The sequence below is a fragment of the Lacerta agilis genome, chromosome 1, assembly GCF_009819535.1.
Source record: "Lacerta agilis isolate rLacAgi1 chromosome 1, rLacAgi1.pri, whole genome shotgun sequence".
In the NCBI taxonomy this organism is placed as follows: Eukaryota; Metazoa; Chordata; class Lepidosauria; order Squamata; family Lacertidae; genus Lacerta; species Lacerta agilis.
Window position 1 is genome coordinate 102,059,066 of NC_046312.1, and position 26,374 is coordinate 102,085,439.

A 26,374-nucleotide genomic window follows, 5' to 3' on the forward strand; every position below is an offset into this window, starting at 1 on the left:
TTTTTAAAAAAAACTGTGCACTGCAGATTGCAGTATAAATAAATTATATATGCCCTTTTTTCTGAAAGTAAAGGGGAGTAAGTTACATTAACTATTCCTTGCACTTTGATACCACTGAAAAGTACCTTGCGAGATCATTTTTTATCAAATGCTGCTTTTTTCATATGACAGGCCTCCTCCTAATACATGATTAAAACCAGTTCTCACAAGATAAGAAAAGGCCTGAGGAAAGCCGCCATCTATTCTTTGATTATATATAGGGAACAGTTTTGCAGGCTTAATGAATGTGATGGCACTTACCTGGAGGCTGCCCAAATCATGGTCAGTATGCCCAAATCATGGTCAGTTCATGGTCAGTATGCCACAAGGTCAACTCTAAAGGGCTCTTAGCCATACACATGCAGCTTCTACAGTGTAGTGTGGCTAGCATCTGGTATCGGTGGTGTATAGCATGTTGCACGGGTCAAGAGCCCTTGAAATTGTATAGCTGTTGTTAGGGTGCTAACAGCCTTCATGCATCTGCAGCTATCGTTCAGTGATGCATGCTCCTTGCATCTTTTGTTTATTGACCTAACAGTATGAAACTAGAAACCATGTGCATATATACTTTTCTAATTTCCATCACAATTTTCCCCCTCCTCTTAGCTCAGCTAGTCTACAATCGAATCTGCCATACTTTTGTTTTCCATCAGGGTTCACAAGCTGTTGGAAGACTGATCTGGTGAAACGTACATAAATGTAAAAAGAACTGATTCATTTATGCTAACAACACCTGATGCTATAAAGGCTACAATAATTGCCTGTCTATGCTGGTACCATCACTTCTGTAACACTTTTCCAGATAAGAAAGTAAACAAAACTGGCAACTGCAGTGGAAGTATGTAGGCAAAGTCCTTTTTTAAGATAGCAGTCTAGTTGGTAATCTCTTCTCCATTTCATGACACTTTAGTGTTGCAGCAGATACAGGCAATTGTTTTTTCCCCCAACAAATGGGGAATTCAATCTATAATATAATATATTCAATCTATAAATAAAACATTTGTTTATGAAGTGCCTGCCTGAAAGTTATGCACGTACAATAACAAAAATAGGGAAACAGAGGTAGGTAAATTGGGAATATCATTAGTGTACTGTAGGTTTTTTTAAAATGTAATTAACTACTCATTGTCATTTGGGGATGGTTTAAAAGAATATGAATATTAATCACTATTTTTCCTCTGAATTTTTTTTTTACAGGAGTTGTCAAAGTGGATTATGGAGATGTATCAGTCAGAAAAGCATTGAGAGAGAACTTAAAATGCAAACCGTTTTCATGGTACCTAGAAAATGTCTATCCAGACTCCCAGATTCCACGACGATATTACTCCCTTGGAGAGGTATGAATTATTTCTTTTGCATAAGGATGGTTTTGGGTTTTGTTTTGTTTTTTTAAATGATAATCTCAAATGAGCCCAAGGCATTATAATTGTTCCCTATGTAGCCCTTGACACTTTAAATGTGATACATTTAGGTAACTTTTAAGTAACATTTCCTGAAAATATGATAACATTTAATTTTTTAAGTGATGAGGGAGAAGAAGGTTGAGTGTGTGAGCTCTAACTCCCCTATCAATATCAGTGTTGCTCTTCACAAGTTGGAGGAGTAACTTCTGAAGCTGTGTGTAGGTGCTTTGTGTAATTTGGAGGCCTGGGAAATCAAGGTTTTAATGTGTGAAAGGGGCCTCCGCAAATTTAAAATGTTTTTCATTGTAGAATTTATCCTTCCAACTCTTGGATGGTGTGGAGGCCAGGGCAGAGCTAGTGTGCTTATAAACAAAGATTGTTGTCCAGTATCACGATTTGCATTGCATATTCGCCGTAACTTAAAAAAAGGAGTGCTTTTATTTCTGCTTTAGACAAATCAATTGCTTAGACCAGGCATAGGCAAACTCGGCCCTCCATATGTTTTGAAGAAGAGTTTGGATTTGATATCCCGCTTTATCACTACCCTAGGGAGTCTCAAAGCGGCTAACATTCTCCTTTCCCTTCCTCCCCCACAACAAACCCTCTGTGAGGTGAGTGGGGCTGAGAGACTTCAAAGAAGTGTGACTAGCCCAAGGTCACCCAGCAGCTGCATGTGTAGGAGTGGAGACACGAACCCGGTTCCCCAGATTACGAGTCTACCACTCTTAACCACTACACCACACTGGCTCTTTTGGAACTACAATTCCCATCATCCCTAGCTAACAGCACCAGTAATCAGGGATGATGGGTGTTGTAGTCTCAAAACATCTGGAGGGCTGAGTTTGCCTATGCCTGGCTTAGACGTCTCTCCAAAGATCTGTTGTAAGTCAAAGGAAATCACTTCTATGTTGACTGACTTGAGATCTCCTCCTGAATCTGGCCAAAACTTTTGGAATCTGCTTTCAAGTGTCCCACCCCCACCCTGGCACCAGAATTTAGAGATTTGGTGCAGTCCAAATTGTCAGATAATTTGCTATTGTAACCTTCCCTTGTCTTTCATCTTGTTTAATTCTTAAATGCTGTACATTTTTTGTTTGAAACATCTGGCAGTGATGTATTAAAAAAGTGGAGGGGGAGGGGTTGCATTTGCTTTACAAATGACATTAATCTCCACTTTTAGAATTATAAATTACAATGCCAGATCAGGTTTCACTCCAAGGCTTGTCATTCGAAACCAGGTTTAGAAAAAGAAACCTAATAATAATTCTAGGACATTTTTTAAACAGCACACTTAATAGGCTTGAAATAATGAGATTTTTGCCACGTAACTGACAGTTCAGGGAAACTAAGGTAAGTGAAGTTATGAAACAATCATTAAAAACACATTATTTTCACCAATAAGTGGTAGGTTTCTATGGAAACAAGAGGAGAATTTCAAGCAGCAGCTGTGAAATAAATATTGCTTGTCAGTTTCAGCTTCTAGCTGTCCACTGAGCTTATGAGGACGCCCCACCCCCAGACTCCTGAAGATATAGCTATGAGGTATGTTACAGGGAAAGGAAACCAGATGTTTTTGGATTCCAGCCAGCTCTAGCAACAGCAGGAGATTCCAGGAACACTTGGAGGTCCACAGGTTCCCCATCCCAGCTGTACAGGGAATAGCAATAGTAACTGTTGGCACAAAACTTTCATCGATACAAGCAAGTCTTGTAAGTCCATCAACATTCTCCATCAGCAGGATTTTTTTTTTTAAGAAAGTGGAGAGAAACAAGTTTGATGATAAAGCCAAGTATAAACTTAAAATACAGCAGCAATAGAGGATACAGTTGTACCTCGGGTTCAGTGGCGGAGGAAGCCTCTTCTCTGCCCGGGGCAGCGGTTTGGAGGCGTGGGGCACAACACATGTTGGATGCGGCATGGATGCGAGGCGTGGGCCAGCGAGGAGGAGCCCAGGGAGCCCAGCGCCGAAAAAAGCCCTGAAAAGGGAAAAGGGGAAGCAAAGCAGGCGCTTTCCTTTCCTTTTCCTTTAAAAAACCGGCCGAGTGAGGTTTTGGAGGTGCCGATCGCTGGGGCAGGGCCCCGCCCCGAGTGTCACTCCCCTGGGCGGTACCCGGGGCAGACCGCCCCCTACGCCCCCCTTGCTACGCCCCAGTTTGGGTTACAAACGCTTCGGGTTACAAACGCTTCGGGTTACAGACTCCGCTAACCCGGAAGTAGTCCCTCGGGTTAAGAACTTTACCTCAGGATGAGAACAGAAATTGTGCGGGAGGCCCCATTAGCTAAAGTGGTACCTCAGGTAAAGAACAGTTTTAGGTTAAGAACGGACCTCCAGAACGAATTAAGTTCTTAACCTGAGGTACCACTGTATAACAGTTATGCAGAAATATGCAATGTGCTAAGCATGTCTATTTAGAAGTAAGCCTAAGCAAGTGTGTTTAGGGTTGCAGCCTTCATTGATTTAGTCTGTTTGTCATGCAGAACAAACAAGCAAACTCACTGCACCAAAGGCCTCCTGGAAAAGAGAAGCACGTCTGCTCACCCTCTGAGGATTATATTCATAGAATCATAGAGTCGGAAGGGACCACGAGGGTCATCTAGTCCAACCCCTTGCAATGCAGGAATCTTTTGTCCAACATGGGGCTCAAGCTCATGACCCTGAGATGAGAGTCTCATGCTCTACCTACTTTATAAAAGCCAACGGTTATTTGGATCTGTTTCATGCAGTGAACAGAACCCTTGGCTCCCTTGTAAGACAAAGAACAGGAGTGAAGAAAATAATGACATTCCTTATTTTGCAAAGCTTAAAATTAGTGGGTACACGATGTATAATGTCTGTTATTAAAAACCGGAGACTTCTGTTGTTCACATCAGCATTTATTTATTTTTCCCTTTCCCTTCTTTTTTATTTGCTTTATTTTCTTTACTTACTCCATATGAAAATAAAAATGAAAATTTTAAGCTTTATTACGACTTTCTGTCGTAATGAGGACTGAGCATCCTTGGTAGACAGGGAATGCTGATTGGTTGTTTGAGATAAAAGTAAAACCATGGGAGAGGGAATGGGATGAGCAGCAGGTTTTTGTTTTGTTTTGTTTTGTTATTTTGCCTTGCTTATGTATCTGTGAATTTGTTTATCAAAAGCCACTGAGGGGGTCTAGCAGAACAGTAAGTGATTCACTTCCCCTGACGTAAATCACCCACCAAATTGAGCAAGACTATTTCCACTTAAAATCAGATTTAAATAGATCTAGATCAGGGGTAGCCAATGTGTTGCCTTCTAGATCTTGTTGGACTCCAGGTCCATTAATCCCCAACAAACCAACTAATTGTCAAACCGTGGGAGTTGTAGCCTAAAAACTTATGGGGGAAACCACATTGGCTTCCCCTGATCTAGATAATTCATATCCAGGGGAAAAAACCTGGAACTACCCTGACTTTGAGCACCTTGCAGAATATTAGAGACTGGCTAGATTCCCCCCCCCCAATACAATGAGATTAAGGGAACTTTCACTACTACCTCTTTCAGACTTACTGGGGCTACAGCTACCTGCAAGAAGGCATCCACCACTCCAACTGCTCACTCAGCTAGTCTTCCCCTATCACCTCTTATTAGCAAGGAAATGCAAGGTTTTGGTCTCATCTTTCCAAGAAATATGTCCACGTTCTTAGGCTCCACAAGTTGAAACGTATCCTATATAGCTGCATAAGCCGCTGCCAAAGGCACATCTGCGAACACTGCACAAATTACAGCATCCAAGTTGGAATGGATACAGTCAACTTTATCCACAAATTATCTAGCAGATTAGTCTCAACAGGCCACCGGGCAGTCCTCCTCTCCATCCTGAAGGCCAAGATGATTAAGCCCTCGTGACTACTCCGAGGTGCTCAGCTGACTGACTTTTGAGCAGTTGTAATGGAAAGTAACATTTCTTATACCTTCATTTGGAGTAGGCTCTAAACTGAGTTCTAGGTTGTGTCCCATTGGATTAATCACAAGTCTTCCCCCACCAGTGCTCTTAATTGTTAACCATGCTGCTTCACTGCTGTCAGTTTCTCAAATAACAAAGGAGCTAAATTCACTCCACGATCAGGTAAAAGGATGTTCACAGGAGCAATCTTGAAAACTGCCTGGACCATTTCCCCATTTCTGATGTCATATGGGGGTCAACAGGATTACTAGCCTGAGTGGCGGGGAAATCCCAAGAGTCGTGGAAAATGTTTTGGCTCTATTAGTCTTCTGAGATGGACCATCTTCATGGTATTCTCACTCCACAAAGGTCTAGGGTACTGGGAAGCCTAAAGCTGACCAGGTAAGCAGGCCTTAGGAAAAGACCTCACCGGAAACAGCTGTTTTAGGTAGATGGTGGTGGGCTCTCTCTCCAGGCTGCTGATCTCTCCCCAAATATTTTGTCACAAAATAGTGAACAAGTGTTCAAGTTCTCCAGGACTCTTCATCATGCGTTATTATATGAAGCAAAGTCAGAGGCAGGGAGTGAGAAGTAAAAAACAATAGCTGTCTTGATGTTGAAGCCACAAAATCTATGTTTAAGACAGACTTAAGACTGATAATTATTAGAGTATTACTTTGTTTATCTAACATATTTTTCCCCCTCTCCGCCATAAAATATATGCTAAGCAAAACTTAATGTAAGATTGGTCTCATTCTCTCTCCTGGCAGTTTCCTTCTGATAAAACCTGCTTGAAATGCTAACTATAGCTGACAGGCATAGCAATAAAGACCAATATATCACAGTCTTGGGCCACCCTCTGTTAAATGCTGCTTCATCAATGCATTTTTTGCTATTTTGGCGAGTGCTGGTCCAGCGATCTTAGATTATGAAAACAAAATTATCCTATAAGTAGAATGCAAATTGGCATAAATTAGGTCAGTGGTATTGTATGTCTTTATCACAGTAGATTCCTGTCCAACAGGAAATCTGACTATATTTAGTGTCTACTTATTTTTCCTCTGGAGTCCAATAATTCAAATGTCCCCTAGTTTACTTCATAATCATACCAAAGGACTGCTAAGAAAAAGAAACAATCAACTCCTGACAGGATTTAAGTGAATAGAATGGGTTAGAAAAAGTGAGGGCTACATTGTCTACATAAAATCAGTTTTAAATTCTGTCATTCAATCCTTCTGAATTCCAATTAGATCCCTCCCCTATTATTGTTAAAGGTTCAATAGCTTTGCAAATAATAAGGAGAAAGGGGGGGGGAGGCATTACTGTCGGTATCCACTGTAGAATCAACATGAAAATACTGTTGGAGGAGCCTTTTGGACCATGTATGATATGTGTGCTGGCACAGCTTCTAAGGAAACAGCCAGAAGAGAAATCAGCTAATAGGAGGCTTGCACATGTATCTCTTTATTTTTCCACATCCTAGTGAACACTGTTCAAAAGGTCCTAAATCCAGCTAGTCATGTCATTCAAACCCAGCTTGTGGTTTATTTATCTTCAAAAGGAAAAAGCAAAGAATGAGTGGCTACAATGGTTTGTTTTTTACTTTCTGCTGCTTTGTTTGAGGAAAATAAACCATGAGACCAGGTTTCAACCATGGCAAGGAAGGAACTCCTTAGCAGTGTGCACCAGCCCTTTTGCTTGTTCCCATTAAGCCATAGTTTGAGTATACCACTGTCTGATATATGAACTGGGCTACTGGCATCTTCTGAGGATCTCAGAATTGGGAGGTGGCAATCATTATGTACACCAACTGGGTGAAAAGAGATTTCCATGTGGCAACGTTCCTTAATGTTTAATAGATTCATTAATTAGATTAAAAACTAATTAATCAATTCATAACATTTTAATTAACTTAAAAGGTGTTCCTGATTAATTAAGAGTGCTTTCATCTCACCCTTCGTTATATGATTGCAGGGCAGGATGCAGTGGAATTAAAACACATTTTAAAAAAGCATGCCAATGCAATCAAAAGAGCAGATGAAACGCAGCAAATTATTAAAAACTGCCAATTTCTACCGATATAGAACCCATAGCCTCCTTGTTTGCAGTAGCACCCAACACTAATATCTAGAAAAGGCCTAGGCAAACAGAAATAACAAAGGCTGTGGCACCAGTTGTGCTTTCCTGGGAAGGACATTCCGTCACTGGGGAGCCACTGTGCAGAAAACACAGTCCTGGGTCACACATAATTGGATCACTGACTTTTAATGCTGAAAAAACTTTTTTTAAAAAAAAAATGTACTTACAAATACTGTAGCTAGATGGCATCATCTTCAGAGCATTCTCTCATCTTCAGAGAGGACAAGGGATGCCTTTTCTAAGACAGTATCTGTTATAACAAATTCATGCCTTATCTAAAAACAAGGTGTCACTTTTTCTTTCTTTCATAACATTCTCCCCACTTGAGGGGACGCAGGTGATGCTGTGGTCTAAACTACTGAGCCCCTTGGGCTTGCCGGTCAGAAGGTCGGCAGTTCGAATCCCCGTGACTGGGTGAGTTCCCCTTGCTCTGTCCCAGCTCCTGCCAACCTAGCAGTTTGAAAGCATGTCAGTGCAAGTAGATAATTAGGTACTGTTGCAGCGGGAAGGTAAACAGTGTTTCCGTGCACTCTGGTTTCCATCAAGGTGTTCTGTTGTGCCAGAAGCAGTTTAGTCATGCTGGCTACATGACCTGGAAAGCTGTCTGTGGACAAACACCGGCTCCCTCAGCCTGAAAGTGAGATGAGTGCCACACCCCATAGTCGCCTTTGACTGGACTTAACTGTCCAGGGTCCTTTACCTTTTACCTTTTTTACCCCACTTGGAAATTTATGCAACTATAATTTAATGAATTTAACAAATTAATTGTTTAATCAACTAACATCCACACTGTTAATTGCCTATGGTCCTAATCAATAAGGAATTTACTTACTAAAGAATAAATCACATTGAGCTCAGAGGGACTTAAAGGTAAAGGTAAGGGACCCCTGTCCATCAGGTCCAGTCATGTCCGAGAGAGCTGGCGTACAGCTTCCGGGTCATGTGGCTAGCATGACTAAGCTGCTTCTGGCGAACCAGAGCAGCGCATGGACTTACTTCCATATAAATATTTTTCAGTATTGCGCTGTTGGGTTTCTACAATCTGATGCTGTTCCTAATCTTAAATAATTTTCTTCTTTTTTTCAGTGACATGTGGATTATTATTTCTTTAATTATTTTAAGTGATCTTTCAGCCATTTTTACCCTTTGGTTTTCTTGGTTGTGTTTTTACCCCTAGATCAGAAATGTTGAGACGAACCAGTGCTTAGATAACATGGGACGCAAGGAAAATGAAAAAGTTGGCATATTCAACTGCCACGGTATGGGTGGAAACCAGGTAAAAATGAAGCTCACTTTACCTTCAAAACAATTGTGTGTGTGTGTGTGTGTGTGTGTGTGTGTGTGTGTGTGTTCTTAAGACTGAGCACATTGTAACAATTTTGAAATCATAGAATCATAGAGTTGAAAGAGACCACAAGGGCCACCCAGTCCAACCCCCTGCCAAGCAGGAAACACCATCAAAGCATTCCTGACAGATGGCTGTCAAGCCTCTGCTTAAAGACCTCCAAAGAAGGAGACTCCACCACACTCCTTGGTAGCAAATTCCACTGCCGAACAGCTCTCACTGTCGGGAAGTTCTTCCTAATGTTTAGGTGGAATCTTCTTTCTTGTAGTTTGAATCCATTGCGCCGTGTCCGCTTCTCTGGAGCAGCAGCAAACAACCTTTCACCCTCCTCTATATGACATCCTTTTATATATTTGAACATGGCTATCATATCACCCCTTAACCTTCTCAAGCCAGTGTTTGTTGCACACATTACTCTTTCCACACTTTCCAGTCTGGGTGGCTTTAAAAGGAGTGGTTAGACCTGTTAAAGGCAGGCACGACTATCAGTGGTTGCTAGCTGTGCTGGTATGTACTGCCTCCAGTATCAGAGGCTGTATGCCCATCCTCTTCAGCTTCACTCCACCTCCCAAAGGCAGGGGAAGGTGTACAGCCACAGCCTCTTGCTCAGTCAGGGAACACCTCTGAGCATGTTCAGCCAAGTGAGCTGCAGAAAAACTCATTGGCACCTCCTGGAGAAACCACTGCTTCCCTGCTGTGGCTTCCTTCCTTCCTTCTTTCCAGGAGCAGCAAAGGCCTTGAAACGTTTGGAGCAAGACACCTCATGAAGTATATGCTGTTTCAAGCAAGACCCAAGGCAGTGATTCGGCTTAAAGGCTTTATTGAGGCACCAAGAACAACAAACAGGGGCAAAGCAACTGCATATATATATAAAATTTCTGAAGGCTTGGGCCACTCCCACTCTCAACATGATTGGCTGTCTAAACCCACAAGCTGCGAATCGTACCCCAGTGCTTAAGAGCCAATGCCCTTGGCCCAAACCCTGACCATGTTACGTGATTGGATATAATCTATCAAATCAGAACACAGGGCTCAGAATCCAAGTCCAGACTCAAGCTCAGGTGAACACAGACCATTGCAAACGTAACACCTCATTTTGCCATTTGTTGCTTCCTTGACTGGGTAGGCCCCCAAAGATGAGAGAGGACAGGGAAGTCAGTGGGAGAGGGGCAGCAGTGCAGACTTTTGCCCTGTAGAGCAAAATTTGTAGATCCAGCACAGTTTAAAGGTATAGAGGTCCTCTTATTGCTGGACCTTATAACTTGCTTAGAAATCAAAAAAAGATGAGGCAAGAATTGTAACATTCAGCACCGTGTTTTCCATTCTAAAATCGGTTGCTAGTTGCCAATGTAATGGTGCACATTTGTATTTTGGGTATAACCATATGTAAAAATGCCTTGCGGAAACCTCTAGGGCATTGTATCTAAATATTAGAACACGTGGAAGTAAAACATGCTTGAATCTGCTTTTAATAATCTTTCCCCCTTTTAAAACACCCTAATTGGTAACTTAGTATGATTTGCATGCATTCCTTAATTGGTAATGCAATCAAGTTCAATTTGCATGCTTTGCCAAAGGCTTTCAACAATTAATTGGCGAAAGGTTGCTTTCAACAATTAAGAGAAACCACTTTTCTTGTAGGTTTGATTAGAATACTTTAAATCAATTGGGAGGTGAATTCTAAGTAATTGGGAGTCTTGTAAATAATTAAAATAGCTGCCACATAGGTTGCTTTAATTTGTCTTCATTGTTTTTCTGACCTGGGACTACCTTTAATCCCAACTGGCAGTGTGGAATTCATAACTTTTCCTCCCTTGTACGTATATTTTTCCCCTTCTCTCTTATCTTTCCCTCACCCTCCTTTCTCTCTAAAGAACAAAGAAAATGTAAAAAAAACCAAAAAAAACCCAAAGAACAGAAGGTTGTGGTGATATTGCTACCAGGATTCAGTGTAGTGCTAAGCCCAATGTTCCATCAGTGCAACAGATATTATTATTATTATTATTATTATTATTATTATTATTATTATTATTATTATTATTTTATAACTTCCACATTATAATGTGTGTTTTTTATATTAAAAAGGGGGCACAAAGCAGTCACAATTTTAGCAGTTAAAAAGCCCACGTTTCCTGAAACCAGTGACACTTCAAAAGCAGGGCAGGCTAACCTGTGGCACTCCAGATATTGCTGAACTACAACTCCCATAATCCCTAATCAGTGGCCATACTGACTGGGGCTCAGGAGGGTGCAGAACAGAATGCAGAAGTAGCTTCAGAAACAGCGTTAAGAAGATGAAAATGGGACTTTGTAATTGTGTAGGGTGAAAAGGAGAGGGTTTTATCATTGGGTGAGAGTGGGGTGGGAAATCCCCTAGTAATACATACTTTTTAAAAAATAATGCCAGTAACTATCTCTTCCAGGTATTTTCATACACGGCTGACAAGGAGATTCGTACAGATGATTTGTGTTTGGATGTGTCTAGACTCAATGGTCCTGTGATCATGTTGAAGTGCCACCACATGAGAGGAAACCAACTTTGGGAGTATGATGCTGAGGTATTTATTCAAACACAGAAGGAAACCAAACATACTGTTACTAATCATGTTCAACTTTTATTGCCAGGGTCTCAGACAAACAGGTAAAACCTGTCACATGTCCTAGAATTAACCCCTTAAGCTAAAGTGGTGTTGCTGCTTTCAGTTTGGCAAAAAAATCTTTTGGCCATGGCTGGGCTTGGTGTTTCCTGTAATTTGTCCACAGCCCTATGAGCCTTTCAACTTTATTCAGAATATCTGGGGGAAACAAACCTTGCCTGCACCCACCACCCCACCACTGACTTTTAACTCCCAATGTCACACTAACTTGAAAACTTCCAGGGTACATCTAACACAGTTACCGGTAAGTGTGGTGAGGAGGTATATATTGGTTGAGTATGTGCATACGAAATCCAAGGTATGTGTGTGCATATATGTACATGTGCGTGCACACATCATGGTAAAATTAGTAGGACTTGGTAGGCCAGTTGTGCAGGTCACGTGATCAAAGAAAGCAACAAGAAATGTTTATGCAGTTGCAGGTCTACATAAAATAGTAAAATAAGTGGCAATGCTGTGTTAGAAGGTAGAAGAACTGATGCTCAACTAGCTAAGTTTGTGGCTTTGGTCAGGAACATTTTCTTCGTTGCATCTGGCATGAAGTTTTCAGTCCTTTTTCCAACTTCAGATCTAGATCCAGAAACTGTCACTTAGGATTTCATAGATAGATAGATAGATAGATAGATAGATAGATAGATAGATAGATAGATGTGAGAGCTCAAATTGTGTTTGGAGTCCGGGTTGTAACCAGGGGCTGGTTAGGTTGGATCCTGCCAAGGGCTCAGAGTAGCTAGGAGCCTGCACATCTGTGCACTATTAGAATTGTTCACTGGCAGAGCGTGAAAGACAACGAAAAGTAAACTTTTGAGTTTCTGGTCCAGGGGGCATTGATACAGCTCCTTGCCACGGGTGCAAGAGACCTTAGGTCCACCTCTGTTTGGAGTGCATTCTGTAGACCCACCCATTATCCCAGCCGCCTCCTCTCCTGATGTGTTCATCATGAAGCTCTGCAGGGCGATTCCAACCAGGGTTCCCAGTTGCAGGGAGCATTCTAACTCTGATCGACTGAGTGTAGTTAGAATCCCCCTTTCGGACCTTGGTGCAAAATACATAAAGGCTAGGAAATAAGACAACATACTAGGGAACTTGGGGTGGGATTTACCACCTCCCCATTTCTAGCCTACACAAGCTGTTTTGAATGCCTAAAGAGAGATAATTTATCATTGTAATGTTTTCTTTGTTAGGCTCAACTGTTCAGAAACTACATCAGGAGTGGATCTTAGTGCTCCCATCTCCTAATGGCTGTGAGTCACTAGGTATAAATTATACCAGTGCCCCAGGGTCTATTATAGTCTTCTTATAACTTTGGGGACTGTGGAAGACAGTGCTTTTGACTTACTATAAATGGCCCAAAAGCTTCCTATGTACAAGACTGACATTTCTCCTATATTCCACGACAAGCTCTTAAACTGACTGAAGGCACCATTTGGGCTATATCTTTCATATACCCACATGATGAGATTGCAAATAGAAGTGTTTTCAGCAGCTGGTGCTAGAGAATGGCTGAACTGCAAGCTTGAGTGCAGAAGGAATGGGGGGGAACAGGGATACACTTTCTAGTTCACCTTGAAAATAGATTTATATAGTAATTTTTGAAGCTTATAATTTCCGCAGTATTCTGCTTCCCAACATGCCAATAATATTTCATTCTTGGGGAATGATACACAGGACGATAAAATATGCAGTACCGTAAATTACTGTGACTCGATCCATGATTGTACATCCATAAATACTGCTGCAGTAGAATATTTGGGATGCAAAAAGAGAAGATGATGATAGAGTTTCATCATTGTAAGAAGGCATATTATAAGAAGTATATGGGTACTGGAAAGCTGTGGAACTAGTCAGAGCAGTGCAAGTCATTATTTTGCTGCGAATGTGCAAATACTTGAATGTAGCTTGTTAGGAAAATATTCAGCAATTGAACGTACTCACTGGACTAGTTCACCCAAGTGTGTTTTGGACTTGACGATGATGGCATCAGATGGTAGCGTTTGTGTGTATGGACACAGATCATTTGCAGATTGAATTCATATGAAAGTTCCCACAGCCACAGAGGAACATTTCATTCAACCAGCACCTGTATATGATTTAAAAAAAACCCACCAGTGTTATCATTCACTCTCTTAAAGCATGTAAAGGCACAAGGTGAATGAACTTGTGTTCTAAAGTCAAGTGCTGATAAATCAAATCTGTATCTGTGTGGAGCAGCCCAGTCTCCCCTCAGTAGACAGCATCTGAAAACACATGATAAGGCCATTAACCTTGCTTAAGCTAACCACATCTGGGTCTGGTCAGTACCTTAAATGGGAGACCTCCTAGGAATTCCATGTATACCGCCACTTTCCATAATGGAAAAAAGCAAGGAATAAATGATAGAAAATAAATAAATATGTGAGTTATTGTGGGGGAATTTTCAGTACAGACCATATGCGGGGATGTGGAAGTGTTGGTGCAAGTGACTTCTTTGGATGGGTTGGGATTGGTTTTTGCATTTGTTTTTTTTTTTTTAATTTTACTTCCAGTTCAGTAATACATTTTTGGGGTCCTCCTGTCCAGATTCCAACAGAAATGCTTCCATTTTGATGACATATTTGAAATGTTCAACAAATTTCTTTAAAACAAAAAACAAGCTTTTTCTACTGTAGTTATGGTTCCACAAGTGGAGAACCACTGCAGAAAAGGCCTGTTCTTGTGTCCCCCCCCCCACAGAGGAGGCACAAGAAAAAGGGCCTCAGATGATGCCACGGGATGGCATGGGCTCCAGGAGAAAAGGGGAGTCAGCAAAAATAGTACCATCTCCTCCTCTGTTAACAGATGTCTCCCACTGGAACAACAGCACTAGTAAGACCAACTGGATTCTGTTCTGCGAATTCAACTTTTCCTCAGTGAATTAGAAAAATACATATTCACACCACAGAATATATCTCTGTGATATACGTGTCACCCATAGACAAAGAATATTTTTCAGTTAAGAACTATTGTTCTGTTGAGATAGAAATACATGGATATATTATCAATTAGTGAATGAAACTTCATGTAATGAATCCAGTAAGATTTTTTAAAAAGTCAGCAAAATTGTGAGTTTTACAACATTTGTAAAATTTATTTGATAATATTTTAATGTTAGGTTCAGCTGAAACTTAACTCATGCATTGATTTCAATAGCGCCGTGGGTTAAACCACAGGGCCTAGGGCTTGCCGATCAGAAGGTCAGCAGTTTGAATACCCGTTGCTCAGTCCCAGCTCCTGCCCACCTAGCAGTTCGAAAGCACATCAAAAGTGCAAGTAGATAAATAGGTACCGCTCCGGCGGGAAGGTAAACGGCGTTTCCGTGTGCTGCTCTGGTTTGCCAGAAGCGGCTTTGTCATGCTGGCCACATGACCCGGAAGCTGTACGCCGGCTCCCTCAGCCAGTAATGCGAGATGAGCGCTGCAACCCCAGAGTCGGACACAACTGGACCTAATGGTCAGGGGTCCCTTTACATTTACCTTTAACTCCCAAACATAATCAAATATGAATACAATCCTATGTTCAGAAACGTTCCAGGAAAAAAGTGCATAATCAAAAACATGTTTTGCTTTAGATTGAGGGCTTTTTTGTTTTTAATAGCTTCCAAAAAAGTGTAGAAGCATCTTGTAAAATCTGTATTGGCCATTAGATGGAGCCAGCAAAAAAGAAATACTTTATGGCTCAGCTCCTATATTAAGGAACTCTTTTAAGAAAACAGATTGTCATTACTTTAATCTGTAAGTTTTGTTATGATGTTATTAATTTACATTCATACGGAAAATAGTTTTAATAAAATTTGCAGCTACTCCATGCTGAAATGTATGCTGCTTGATTGTAAAGATGCTATCAATTTTTTTTCACTTTTGCAATATTTCTCCTGGGTTTAAGGTTTAGATAGATGATTGATTGATTGATTGATTGATACAGACAGATAGATAGAGAGATAGAGAGATAGATAGATAGATAGAGCTTTCAGTTTTACTTTTCAAGGACTGGAAATGAACACTGAATTTTTTTGCTATACTGTATATGAGGTTTGGAGAGCTGTGGTTTTTGTTTGTTTTCTCTTCTCCCCCAACCCTATCTGCATATTTGTGCTTCAAAATACAATAAATAGCAAATTTCTTGTTCCTACGGTAGTGTGTTCATAAATTATGTATTGTATCCAATGATGTTTGTGCACAAATGAAATAGAAGTTATAGGCAAATATAACTGCAGGCACAGTGGACCTTGTGTTTCTTCTCTTACTCATGTGCAGTGCATTCTCCAAATTGCTCTAGAGGGTTGAATGGTCTTCCAGGGCAGATTTGCAAAGCGTGGAGAAAGGAGAATAAGGAGAAGTTCTATTGCAGAAAGAACTTGCTCCTGCAATGTTTGATTCAACTCTTATGAAAATATAAGGTTTTAAAACTTTCATCCAATTTCCCCATCAGCACAGCTGTAGGATCCCTTTTTGTTTAGTATTTTGCATAGTTATTTGTTTATTGAGCAAGACAAATAGCTAAAATACTGGGATAATCCTGCCAAATTTAAGCACTCTTAATTCTGATTCATTTAAGTGCAACAGCTAATTTTGTGTGTAACTGAGGGTCAAATGAGACATTGACACAGAAGATTCATCATTCTACCTGTCTCTTTAAGGGTCTGAGAGGAGTGCCAATTTTGATCAGAGTTGAAACACGGGGTGGGTTTAACCCTTCTATGGTATTTCCCTATTCTAAATCATCTGTGTCCCCAGCTGCTATTATTCCACAGTGGAAAGACAGGAGAGGGGAAATAGGGGTGTACAATTGTTTTGAAAACAAATACAAAACAAAATGAATGAGCCCAATTTTCTGTCTTTGCTTTTGAATGAAAATGAGTGGCAAAGCAGAATGAGCAGAATGTCACCCATTTCATTTTCCTATTTCAATTTCAATTGCCTTGCTCTTGAGGCACTCTCTTGTGTTATCTGGAACACAGTATACAGTTCGTAGAAAGGTCATAATGGGGAGAGAGGGCAGTGAAACTTGCAGATTAAAAAGTTGCATTTAGTTTACATAGGTTATGTCTGTGTGCTTTATTTTTTTTAATTGCCTCTGATTGAGGACTCTTTTTGGAAGCTGCCTAAAATTTGGCAGTTCCGTTGGCCTGAGTGGTGAAAGAATACCATAAATATTTCATACTGTTAGTGTATAAAACTTAGAAGTTACAAGCAGGAATTTCGTGTTGAATGGAGGGCTTAGAGAATGCCTGCTATTTTTTTTTTAATTGATTCCACTTTGTCCAACATAACTAACGTTCAGTCATGTAATAGAATATTGGTTGAAAAAGTTCAAGGTTCTCACAAATAGTATCTGAGGTGGTAAACCTTTCCATGGGACTAAAAAGGGGGGGATCCCCCATGTTAAAAAAAAGTATATGTCAACCAGAAGACTATAACAGGGGTCCCCAAACTAAGTTCTGCGGGCCGGATAAGGCCTGGGGGACTTGTTTATCCGGCCCACGGCGCCCCCTGCCAGCTCTTACCAGCACTGCGCTGTGCGGCTGCCCACTTCCAGGTTGGAGGAGCACCGGAAATAGCTTGTGTGCATGCACAGGCGTTATTTCCAGTGCACATCCGCGTCGGAGGAGGCCCGCACACATGTGCACAAGCTATTTCCGGTGCTCCTCCGACCCGGAAGTGCGCCAGAAATAGCGTGTGCGCACACGTATGGGCACACACTCCTCCAGCCCACTGCATGATCGGCACTGGAGACACTGGCCTGAGGCGTGGTAAGTTTGCTGGCCCCTAGACTATACTACCACCCTTCTCAATGATCTAGTAGTTTTCAATATGCAAGAAAGTTTCTCTGTTTAGGTTTAACCCTTTTTAGTTTGTTTACTGCATCTGGATGTTTGGGGCTTTATTTTACTCTTTGTTGACAATTTAGAGCTATTCCAAGTTGAAGAATATGCAAGTTTTAGGGGAGAGCTTTTACATTTCTTGTATCAGTAAAGCACACACTTCTCTTGTGTTATGAAAGATCATAAACCCTTTAGAAATCCACTGTGCTGACAGTCAAAACTTTGATGAAGCAATTTGTAATATATATTTAGCATTGCTAATTATACCAATGTGAAGTCTGAGAGTATTTCTGTTGCTTGTTGCTTCCATGAGGAAAATGTGACTATGGATTTTTAAATGGGGGGAAACGATCCATTTTCATCTTTTATGAACTTATAACTGATGAAAGTGCAAACCTGCATAGAAATTTAGCTTTGGGTTAAAGAAGAAGCATGAAAAAAAATATTCTTCAAGCTGAACTGTGATCATATGGAAGACAGAGGACTCATAATAAATACTAATAGTTGATGGGTTAAGAACTCTATAATGTAAGTTTGATCCTAAGCAGCCATGCTCTAAACTATTATTTAGGTGTCAACAAATCAAATAAATATGGGCTCACTCTAGGACAGGCTTCCTCAACCTCAGCCCTCCAGATGTTTTAAGACCACAATTCCCATCATCCCTGACCACTGGTCCTGCTAGCTAGGGATCATGGGAGTTGTAGGCCAAAACATCTGGAGGGTCGAGTTTGAGGAAGTCTGACATAGACAGTTCTCCTGCTACTGTACGTTTCCATCTCCTTTGTTTGCCTACTCATGAGATCTCCCTCTGCAAAATGGGAAACTGTCAAAGCATGAGATTCCACACCCTTCACAAACTCTACTCATATTTAGTACCGGTAATCCCACTCCCTGGATGCTGTGCCCTGACTTCTGCTCTCCAACACTCCACTCCATCTCAGGGTCCCTGGCGATGGAGGTGAGGGAGAAGAGAGTTCTTCAACACCTCCTCTTGTCTCTCATCCAGATATGACAGCTAGCTTCTCAAGATCTTTGTGCCCCCATGATTGCTGAATAATCAGACAAGACAGGGGAGAGAGACAACGAAAGCTCAGCTCAGTAATAGTACATAGAGGAACAGACACTCCATCTTCCTCCCATTGTATTCATGTCTGAAGAGAACTTATATGTGTACAACTGGAGCAGACAGAGCACCCAAGAACTTAACAAAAGCCATTATTCCTGATAATGCATACAGACGCTATATGAGTATGCGCTGTTCAGAGCTTCAAATGAATGAATAGAAATCAGAAACATGGAGATCAGGCATTGTTCCAATTTATCTCTCCCCCCCCCCCAATGTTCACTGAAATTATGAAAAGGACTGAAATGAATTTGTGTGCTTTATCTGAAGCAATGGTACTTACTGTGGCAGTTTGCCTATATATGGACAAAAATTGGTTACCCTTTGTAGCAGATAATGATAATTGCGACTATGGTGGGCAACTGCTTTTGCAATCCACTTATCCTGTGAAGGAGCAAAAATTGCCTTAACATTATTTGTGTGTATTAAAGGCTTTCAGTGTGTCAGATTCAAAGAAAAGTAAGTTATCATCTGCCCTTAGTTGCTGGAAATGTTAAATGTCTGCAGGTAGGCTATACAGGAAAATGTAATCAGATAAGTGAGTGGTGTATCTAATTTATATTGAGGACTAGTATTATTTTCAAAGAAGTGTTTGTTGAAAGATGAGTATTGACAGTAAGACATTTTCTGAGTCCTGGTTTAACTGCATTTGCTTTTGTCAGTATATAGGTAAATGGGAATACAGCTTTCAGGTAAGTGTGTTGAAAACTGGCAAACCTCGTGATTGATTCTAGAATAGGACCTTGCTTGTTTTACTGCTGTGGTGGTACATATGACCTTGTTTAGTTGGCTTTCAGTAGATTGTATTTTATTATGGCTCACTTTAAATTTCCTGTAGTTGAAAATATTACATTGTAGTACATTTAGCTTTCTAGAGACAAATAAAGTTGGGGGGGGGGGAGAGGAAGGAAGCATATTCTGAAGATATGTAGCAGAAAGGGCCAAAGTGTCCTTTCCTTAAATATGCTATGTATTATTTCAGGACTTGATTCATTTTAAATTATAAAATATTAGAGTGTTCTTGAAACATGTTAAGGAAAACTTCATTTATGGTTTTTTCCCTGCACCTGCGCAAATGAGTGACAATACTCCCATTGATTTTGGTGCTGCATCATAAATCTTCTGCTAAGCACTTACAGCAGAGCATCGGGTCATGTCCCCCTGAGAGATTCATTGATCATCTAACTGCACTCCTTTAGCTTCATTCATTCATGATGTTGATAGCAGGGTACACTTGTAAGCATTCTTTAACCGGTCAGAATCTCCAGGAATGTGGCAGAAAACTTGGCAATGAGAACGTTGGATATGAATGTCTGGATCTGACAAATAGGGAAACTGTTTAAATTATAACCCAAGCTTTCATTTTAAAGCCAAATAAATAGATCGTCACTACAGAAACGCAGTGCTAACACACGTCTTGTTGCTTTGAGGAACCAGCTGTTGAAAGTCTCTCTCTCTCTCTCTCTCTCTCTCTCTCTCTCTCTCTCGTCTAATAATCCATGGTAGTCTAATAAGCCTTGGCAGGCATGCAATTATTTAATGGCATTGGCTAGTGTGATAACTAGCTTCTCATTTAACAGTGCAAATTATTTAGATGGCTGATAATGCTTCTGCTGCACAGGTTTTTTTTAAGGTTGTGGTAGCCAAGCAGCAGAGGTTTTGGAAGATCTGGCATATAATTCAGAGCCTCATCTAGATTGAAGGCTGTTTACTTTCCACAACACACTTTTTGTCTGTAAACTGAAAGACTAATAATTTCATGAGGTTCCTTGTTTTCCTCTAAATTAGCAGGATAAATGGAAAGGCAAACAGTGCGGGAGGTTCTGTGCTTGAATTTGAGATGAGCTTAGCTCCTTTGAATTCAGCACAGCTCATTGGAGGCAAGACTATTTGATTATGCTCCTTTTCGATCTGAAGCCTTCTGCTAAATTGTTCTTACTTTGTTTGTAATTATCTGTTGGATCTGCTGGATATATGTGTCTATAGTAAATATTTAAATACCCAAGATTATTACATCTTCCCATTGATTTATTCAGATGACATTTCCTTTCCACTAGTGAAAAAGAGAGAAGAGAGAGGACATGAACTTGCATCTCATAATGAAACCGAAGCAAAAAAATTGATGCACCAGCCGCTTACTCAAAGTGACATTATAAGGACATTCATTCTTGAATTTTCTTATTGTTCTCCATGCGAATACACTCTTAATCACACACGCAAATGTATGCTGCAGTGACTTACTTTTGTTTATTTATTTCTGGCCTTATTTATTTAAATCTGCCCTTCCTTGCAGATTGATATCCGGGTGGGGTACAAAACATAAATTAAAAACCAAAGAGTTTCAAACTACATCCATCAAACAGATTAAAAGAAGCAGATGAAATAACAGGGAAGTCAGCATCAATAACAGCTTTCCAAATCCAACCAAGTGAATGAACCTCACATAAAGTTTATGCTAAGTTTATTGTCTTTTCAGCTGTCAGACAGGGAACCAGTAATCAATATATGTTTTGTTTTGTTTTGTTTTTTAAAAGTAAATGAAGGTTGCACTCGAGAATAGCTGTTAACATATTTGAATGCTATTCTTCATGTTGTTGGGTTTGAGGAGTTAGTGCTTAGTATTTTCCACTTAGCCAGTTTAGTCTATACATAGTAGGCAGGAAGACACAGGCTGAATTCATTAAAGTATGATTGTTGATACCTGCACAGCTAGAGAGAGAGAGAGAGAGAGAGAGAGCTCATTGCAACAGCTGGCTCCATCATTCTCCTCCCACAAAGCACTGGGAGGGCATTGTATCTTGATGCAACATAGAGTGTGGCCCCAGTGCTTTCTGGGTAGAGAATAATAGCACAATCATCCTTTTCCCTCAAACCAAAAATAAAATACAATTCCCACTTGCAGATTCATGTAGTACAATCCCCCAAACCGTAGACGCTTCCATACGACACTTTTGAACGTAATTTTCATCTAGCTTTTTTATTATTAAAAAGAAGAAGGGCAATTCACTTGAAACTGGGTAATCAAGGAAACTATCATTTGTACAATAAATACTTTACTCAGCAAAGCAGGTATGACCACATGGCCTATAACTAGTACGACTGATAAGCCTCATTCCCGGTTTATTTTACACCTGGAGTCAATTCTGAAGCATTTTATGTTAGGCTTTCCTCCCTGTCACTCTGGGTGAAATTTGGAGAGCACTTTTGCTCACACGAGGGGAAGCACTGCAGTGTCTGCCATTGCCACCAAGGACAGATCCCAGGTCATTGCAGAAGATCCCCCAACTCCCAGGAGCAACTTGGGCAAAGGACTGCAGGAAGTAGGGGCAAAAAAGTCCCATTGCATGAGTGGTACTCCTTTTATGGCTCTTTCGATCCTACCCATTGAGTAGGATCCAGTGGAGCCCTCGGGGAATTCTTCTCTCAACACAAGGATTCCTCTTTGCACAACAGAATGCCTTCCCCCTGTGGGTCCCTAAATCTGTTCTAGGGCTTCCCCCAGCCCTTGGAACAGATTTGGGAAGGACTTGTGCAATTGGCAATCCTTGTGTTCGTGGGACTCATTAGAAGACTACCTCCCATTGTTTCTGGATTAAGATTTGGAAATCTTGAGTTTGTTAAATCTGTCTAGTTTTAAGGAAGTCGTGTAATTGGTGGTTACTTTTTTCAAGATTAAATCTACTTGAGAACATCACTTGATCTGGTTTGTTGAGCTTCCCTTTACCAAAGGCCCAGTAGCGTTTTTATTCTCTTTTTCATTTTTGTGTGATTTCTGTCTCTTTGTTTGTTTACCATTTTTCTTGTCATACAGACGCACACATTTCTCCATATCATTACCCAGTCATGTTTAACCATAAGCAGAATAGAGGATGGCACTCGTGGCCCCACAGTGGAGACATGCAATGGCAGCCCTTTTCAAAAGTGGCTACTGAGAAACTACACGCGGCTGGAGGTTTTTAGGAACATTTTTTATAGTCCCACTGACTATTTTCTTTAGCAAATGTCTAGAGGTTGGTATCAAAGGTGCAAAAAAAAAAGCTAAGCTCCTTGCTTGATTGCTTGCTTGTGCTATTTTCCCATTTTCTCCCCTCGTTTAGATTTTTATGTAGTGTTAAGATGTAGAAACAACAGCTTAGAAATAGCATTAGTTTATGCTGCTTAGCTCTGGGTGTGTTTAAAACAGTCAACATTAAAAGTCACATTTGATTATCCTTTGTGATGTATGTCTTTTCTCTTTTTGTGCATCCTTCCCAGTTCCAAAAACTGTTTGTGAATTAGAAAGCATGGCTTTTGTGTTCCCCCTAAACATATAGTAGCAGTTGTATTGATGGCTACTCCTATTCCTTGCTTTTGCCACTGTGATGCAAAGGAAGTGTTATCATTGTTTTCACACCTAGAAAGGGCATTCTCTGCACTGCAAATCAGGTGGGAAAATCTGTGTGGCATGGTCCTGTTTTTGCCAGGTCATTGATGCACTGGTGCCAGCAGGGCACGTCAGGTCCAAGGCCCTTAACACCCACATAATAATTGCAGGATATGCAGATGTACAACCAGAACTCCTGTATGGTACACCATCAGCACTGCTACCCAGCACTGGGTCAACTATGATATTTAGGTTTATTGCCAGTTTTATCAATTGCATTAATGCTCATTTTTTGGTTGCTTGGCACAAATGGCTCCTCTCAGATATAAGAACTTCCATGCAGTAAAACTGGGCCTTTGAGGGATCATCCAGACTTGGCAGCAAAGTGCACATTCTCCTGGTCTGTTTACCACCTTCCTCAGGTCCGCATAATTATTTCTTCTGTAATCTATCCCTTTTTGTGTCCTAACGTGAAATGGGCATATATTATGTAGCAGACTATGCCACTCTCCCCCCTCAAAAAATTGGCATCCATCCTCTCCTGCAGCCCCAAACTCACTGCCATCCATGGTATTATTTCCAGGGCACTTTTTGAATGGTTTCATTTTGTTTGTGTGTGTGTTTGGAGCAATCTCTTTTTACCTGAATTTATTTTGGGGCTAGGTTCATTCTGAACAAATGTGAAGTGATTCCACGAGCTGCAAGGGGGACAGGACTCTGTGGACGCAAAGAAGAAAAGCCATTTCTAGACAGGACTGCAGTCTTTTTTAAAGGTTCAGGTTCATAGCTCATGGGTTCTTTGGGACCCAGCCTTGCTTCTGGATTCTAGGCCATAGCTGTGTCCTAGAATGTACTAGTTCCAAGCTGTTTTCTGTGCCCACTGTTGGAAGACTTGATTGCTCACATCCATGCATAGGCAGCTCGTGCTTCATGTGGGGCTGCCCATGAAAAGTGTTCAGAAAATCTGATCAGTGCAGAATACCACAGTTCAACTCATGACTGAAGACTGTGAGTTGGCATAGGCACAGGACACCTATATGGAAATTGCTACATTGGCCGCCAGTGTGCATATGAGCATACTGCAAGATGCTGGTCTAAACCTATAAAGCCCTAAATGACCTAGGACCAGGACATCTCAGAGAAACACATTTTCTAATACAATCCTTTCCAAAGGTGGAAACCCTGCTTCAGGTTCAGTCTCTTGTGTCTCCTCAAGAGCCCATCTGTTTTAGCTGACTATTATTTTGACCGTATCTTATGTCCTTTTTAATGTGTGGTTTCATGGAATTGCTGTTTGTGCCACTCTGGAAGCAGGAGCTGAAAGGCAGCCTAGAAAACCCTGTAAGTAAATACAGTTAAATAAATAATTGCATTCTTGGTAATTATCTTGTATAGTAGGTATGTATATGTATCTTGGTAGTTGTTGTTGTTGTTCAGTCGTTCAGTCGTGTCCGACTCTTCGTGACCCCATGGACCAGAGCACGCCAGGCACGCCTATCCTTCACTGCCTCTCGCAGTTTGGCCAAACTCATGTTAGTAGCTTCGAGAACACTGTCCAACCATCTCATCCTCTGTCGTCCCCTTCTCCTTGTGCCCTCCATCTTTCCCAACATCAGGGTCTTTTCTAGGGAGTCTTCTCTTCTCATGAGGTGGCCAAAGTACTGGAGCCTCAACTTCAGGATCTGTCCTTCTAGTGAGCACTCAGGGCTGATTTCTTTGAGAATGGATAGGTTTGATCTTCTTGCAGTCCATGGGACTCTCAAGAATCTCCTCCAGCATCTTGGTAGTAGGTATTCAGAAAAGCGTCATAAATAAACCCTGAGTATTTCTCAATATGGTAATACCGTTTACGAAGCCACCTCAGCCCTTTTTGCACTTTTCTAGCAGTATCATACCACTTTATGTGGGCTTGCTTTCCCCGCCCCACCAAGAATCATGGGAGTTGTAGTTCGTTAAGGGTGTAAAGCATTGTTAGGAGACCCTGATTCCCCCTCACAGAGCTACAATTCTGTGTGGTTTAGCTATGGAACTCTTGGCTGTTTAAAGTGGTATGATGCTGTTTTAAATTTATAGTGCAGATGGAGTCTTAACAGTGCTGTACAAAAGTTATATTAAAAAGAACAAACCCTGCCCATAGGCTTAGAAATTAACGGGTGTGTTAGCATGATTATTGTTTCTAGTCTAGACATTTCCAGAGCATTTTAAGATAGCGTTTTTAAAGCAAATGTCGGTTTTCCTGTCAATATTTTAGGTTAAGAATTTAAAACATTTGCATCACTAATGTTACCTGTCAAAGTTGCTGTTGAGCACACACACACACAGAACACACACACACACACACACACACACACACACAAACGTGTAAAGCAGTGGGATTAACTTAACATTTACTCTTTGTCCTAAAATGAATGGGTGTTTTTTTCTTTTCTTTTACGCAAGCTTGCATATGCTTGAGTAAGAAAGAAAACTTTTTTATTTTATTTTATTAAAAAACACTGTTTTTACAAGTGTTTAAACAGCTAGAGATTGCTGCAGTATAATCCTCTTTATGGTGAAAAATGAAGTAAATTCCAGACTGTTGGTAATATTTTCCCAAGGTAATTGGTTGCTGGCCAAACAAAGAAAGCTCTTTCTAATAGCATACATAATGATGGAACCAAAGAAGTAAGTGCTTATAGAATTATGTTTCAAAAAGCCCAACAATATGTTTGTCTGGCATAAAATTATGTAACAAATACAAAGGAACAGCTGGTGGGAGACAGCACGGTATCAGTTTCCTTGGGATTGTATATTTGCAATATCACCAGTTTAATTAATGCTAAAATACATTATTTCAGCCATCCTGAATCTTTTCTATGAACAGCACACAAGTTGCATAAGTTAACAGTGCAGTTTTTAATGTCTCTTAAAAGGATAGGAAAAGGCCCTGTTCTTACAGAACTGCAAAATATTAAACAGCCTTAAGGTGATTTAATGTAACAGATGTAGATGTTTCTTTGGGAATTTCATGACAGTTCGTTTAAAGTAAGAGCAAAACCTCAAGGGAGATGATGCTTCCCCAGTTGAAATTGTACAGCACATAACATTTAGAAATGTGTAACGCATGTCAATCTAGCATGGAATAATGTGTAATCGTTTTGCAAAAGTTTAGATGTTTGTGCAATCTCATCATTGCAAACCTTCTCGGGGAAATGACTTAATTTTGAAATCAGCAATGAATAAACATTTCAGTGGTGTCGCAGCATGCAGTTCTGGTTTTCTTAATGCCATCTATGAAGATGCTAAACAAGAACTTCTAACTCTGAATAAAAAGCTACCAGCCCAACAGTTTACCATTCTGTTTTTCTGTTATCAGTGATTGAGCAGACCAACCTCGCAAGGTCCAGATCAGGCATGTCCAAAGTCCGTCTTGGGGGGCCTAATCCGGCCCCGCAGCCGGTTTTATCTGGCCCCTGTGGCAGTTTATTTCTTGGGGTCAAATCCAAAAAAAACCTCAAATAGTTCAATCATAAAAAAGCTCAACAAATATGGTCAGCCCTCACGCCATAAAACATC

The 26,374-nt window shown here is 40.7% G+C and overlaps 1 protein-coding gene across 2 annotated transcripts in view; it reads left to right on the top strand.

The window, feature by feature from the left end:
* GALNT13 (polypeptide N-acetylgalactosaminyltransferase 13) overlaps window positions 1-26,374 on the top strand; it is a 143,734-nt gene that overhangs the window by 114,241 nt on the left and 3,119 nt on the right. For both annotated transcript variants that reach the window (XM_033165124.1, XM_033165134.1), the window contains exons 9-11: window positions 1,237-1,376; window positions 8,667-8,765; window positions 11,258-11,392. In XM_033165124.1, coding sequence (XP_033021015.1) covers window positions 1,237-1,376; window positions 8,667-8,765; window positions 11,258-11,392 — 374 coding nt within the window. The remainder of the gene's footprint in view (window positions 1-1,236; window positions 1,377-8,666; window positions 8,766-11,257; window positions 11,393-26,374) is intronic.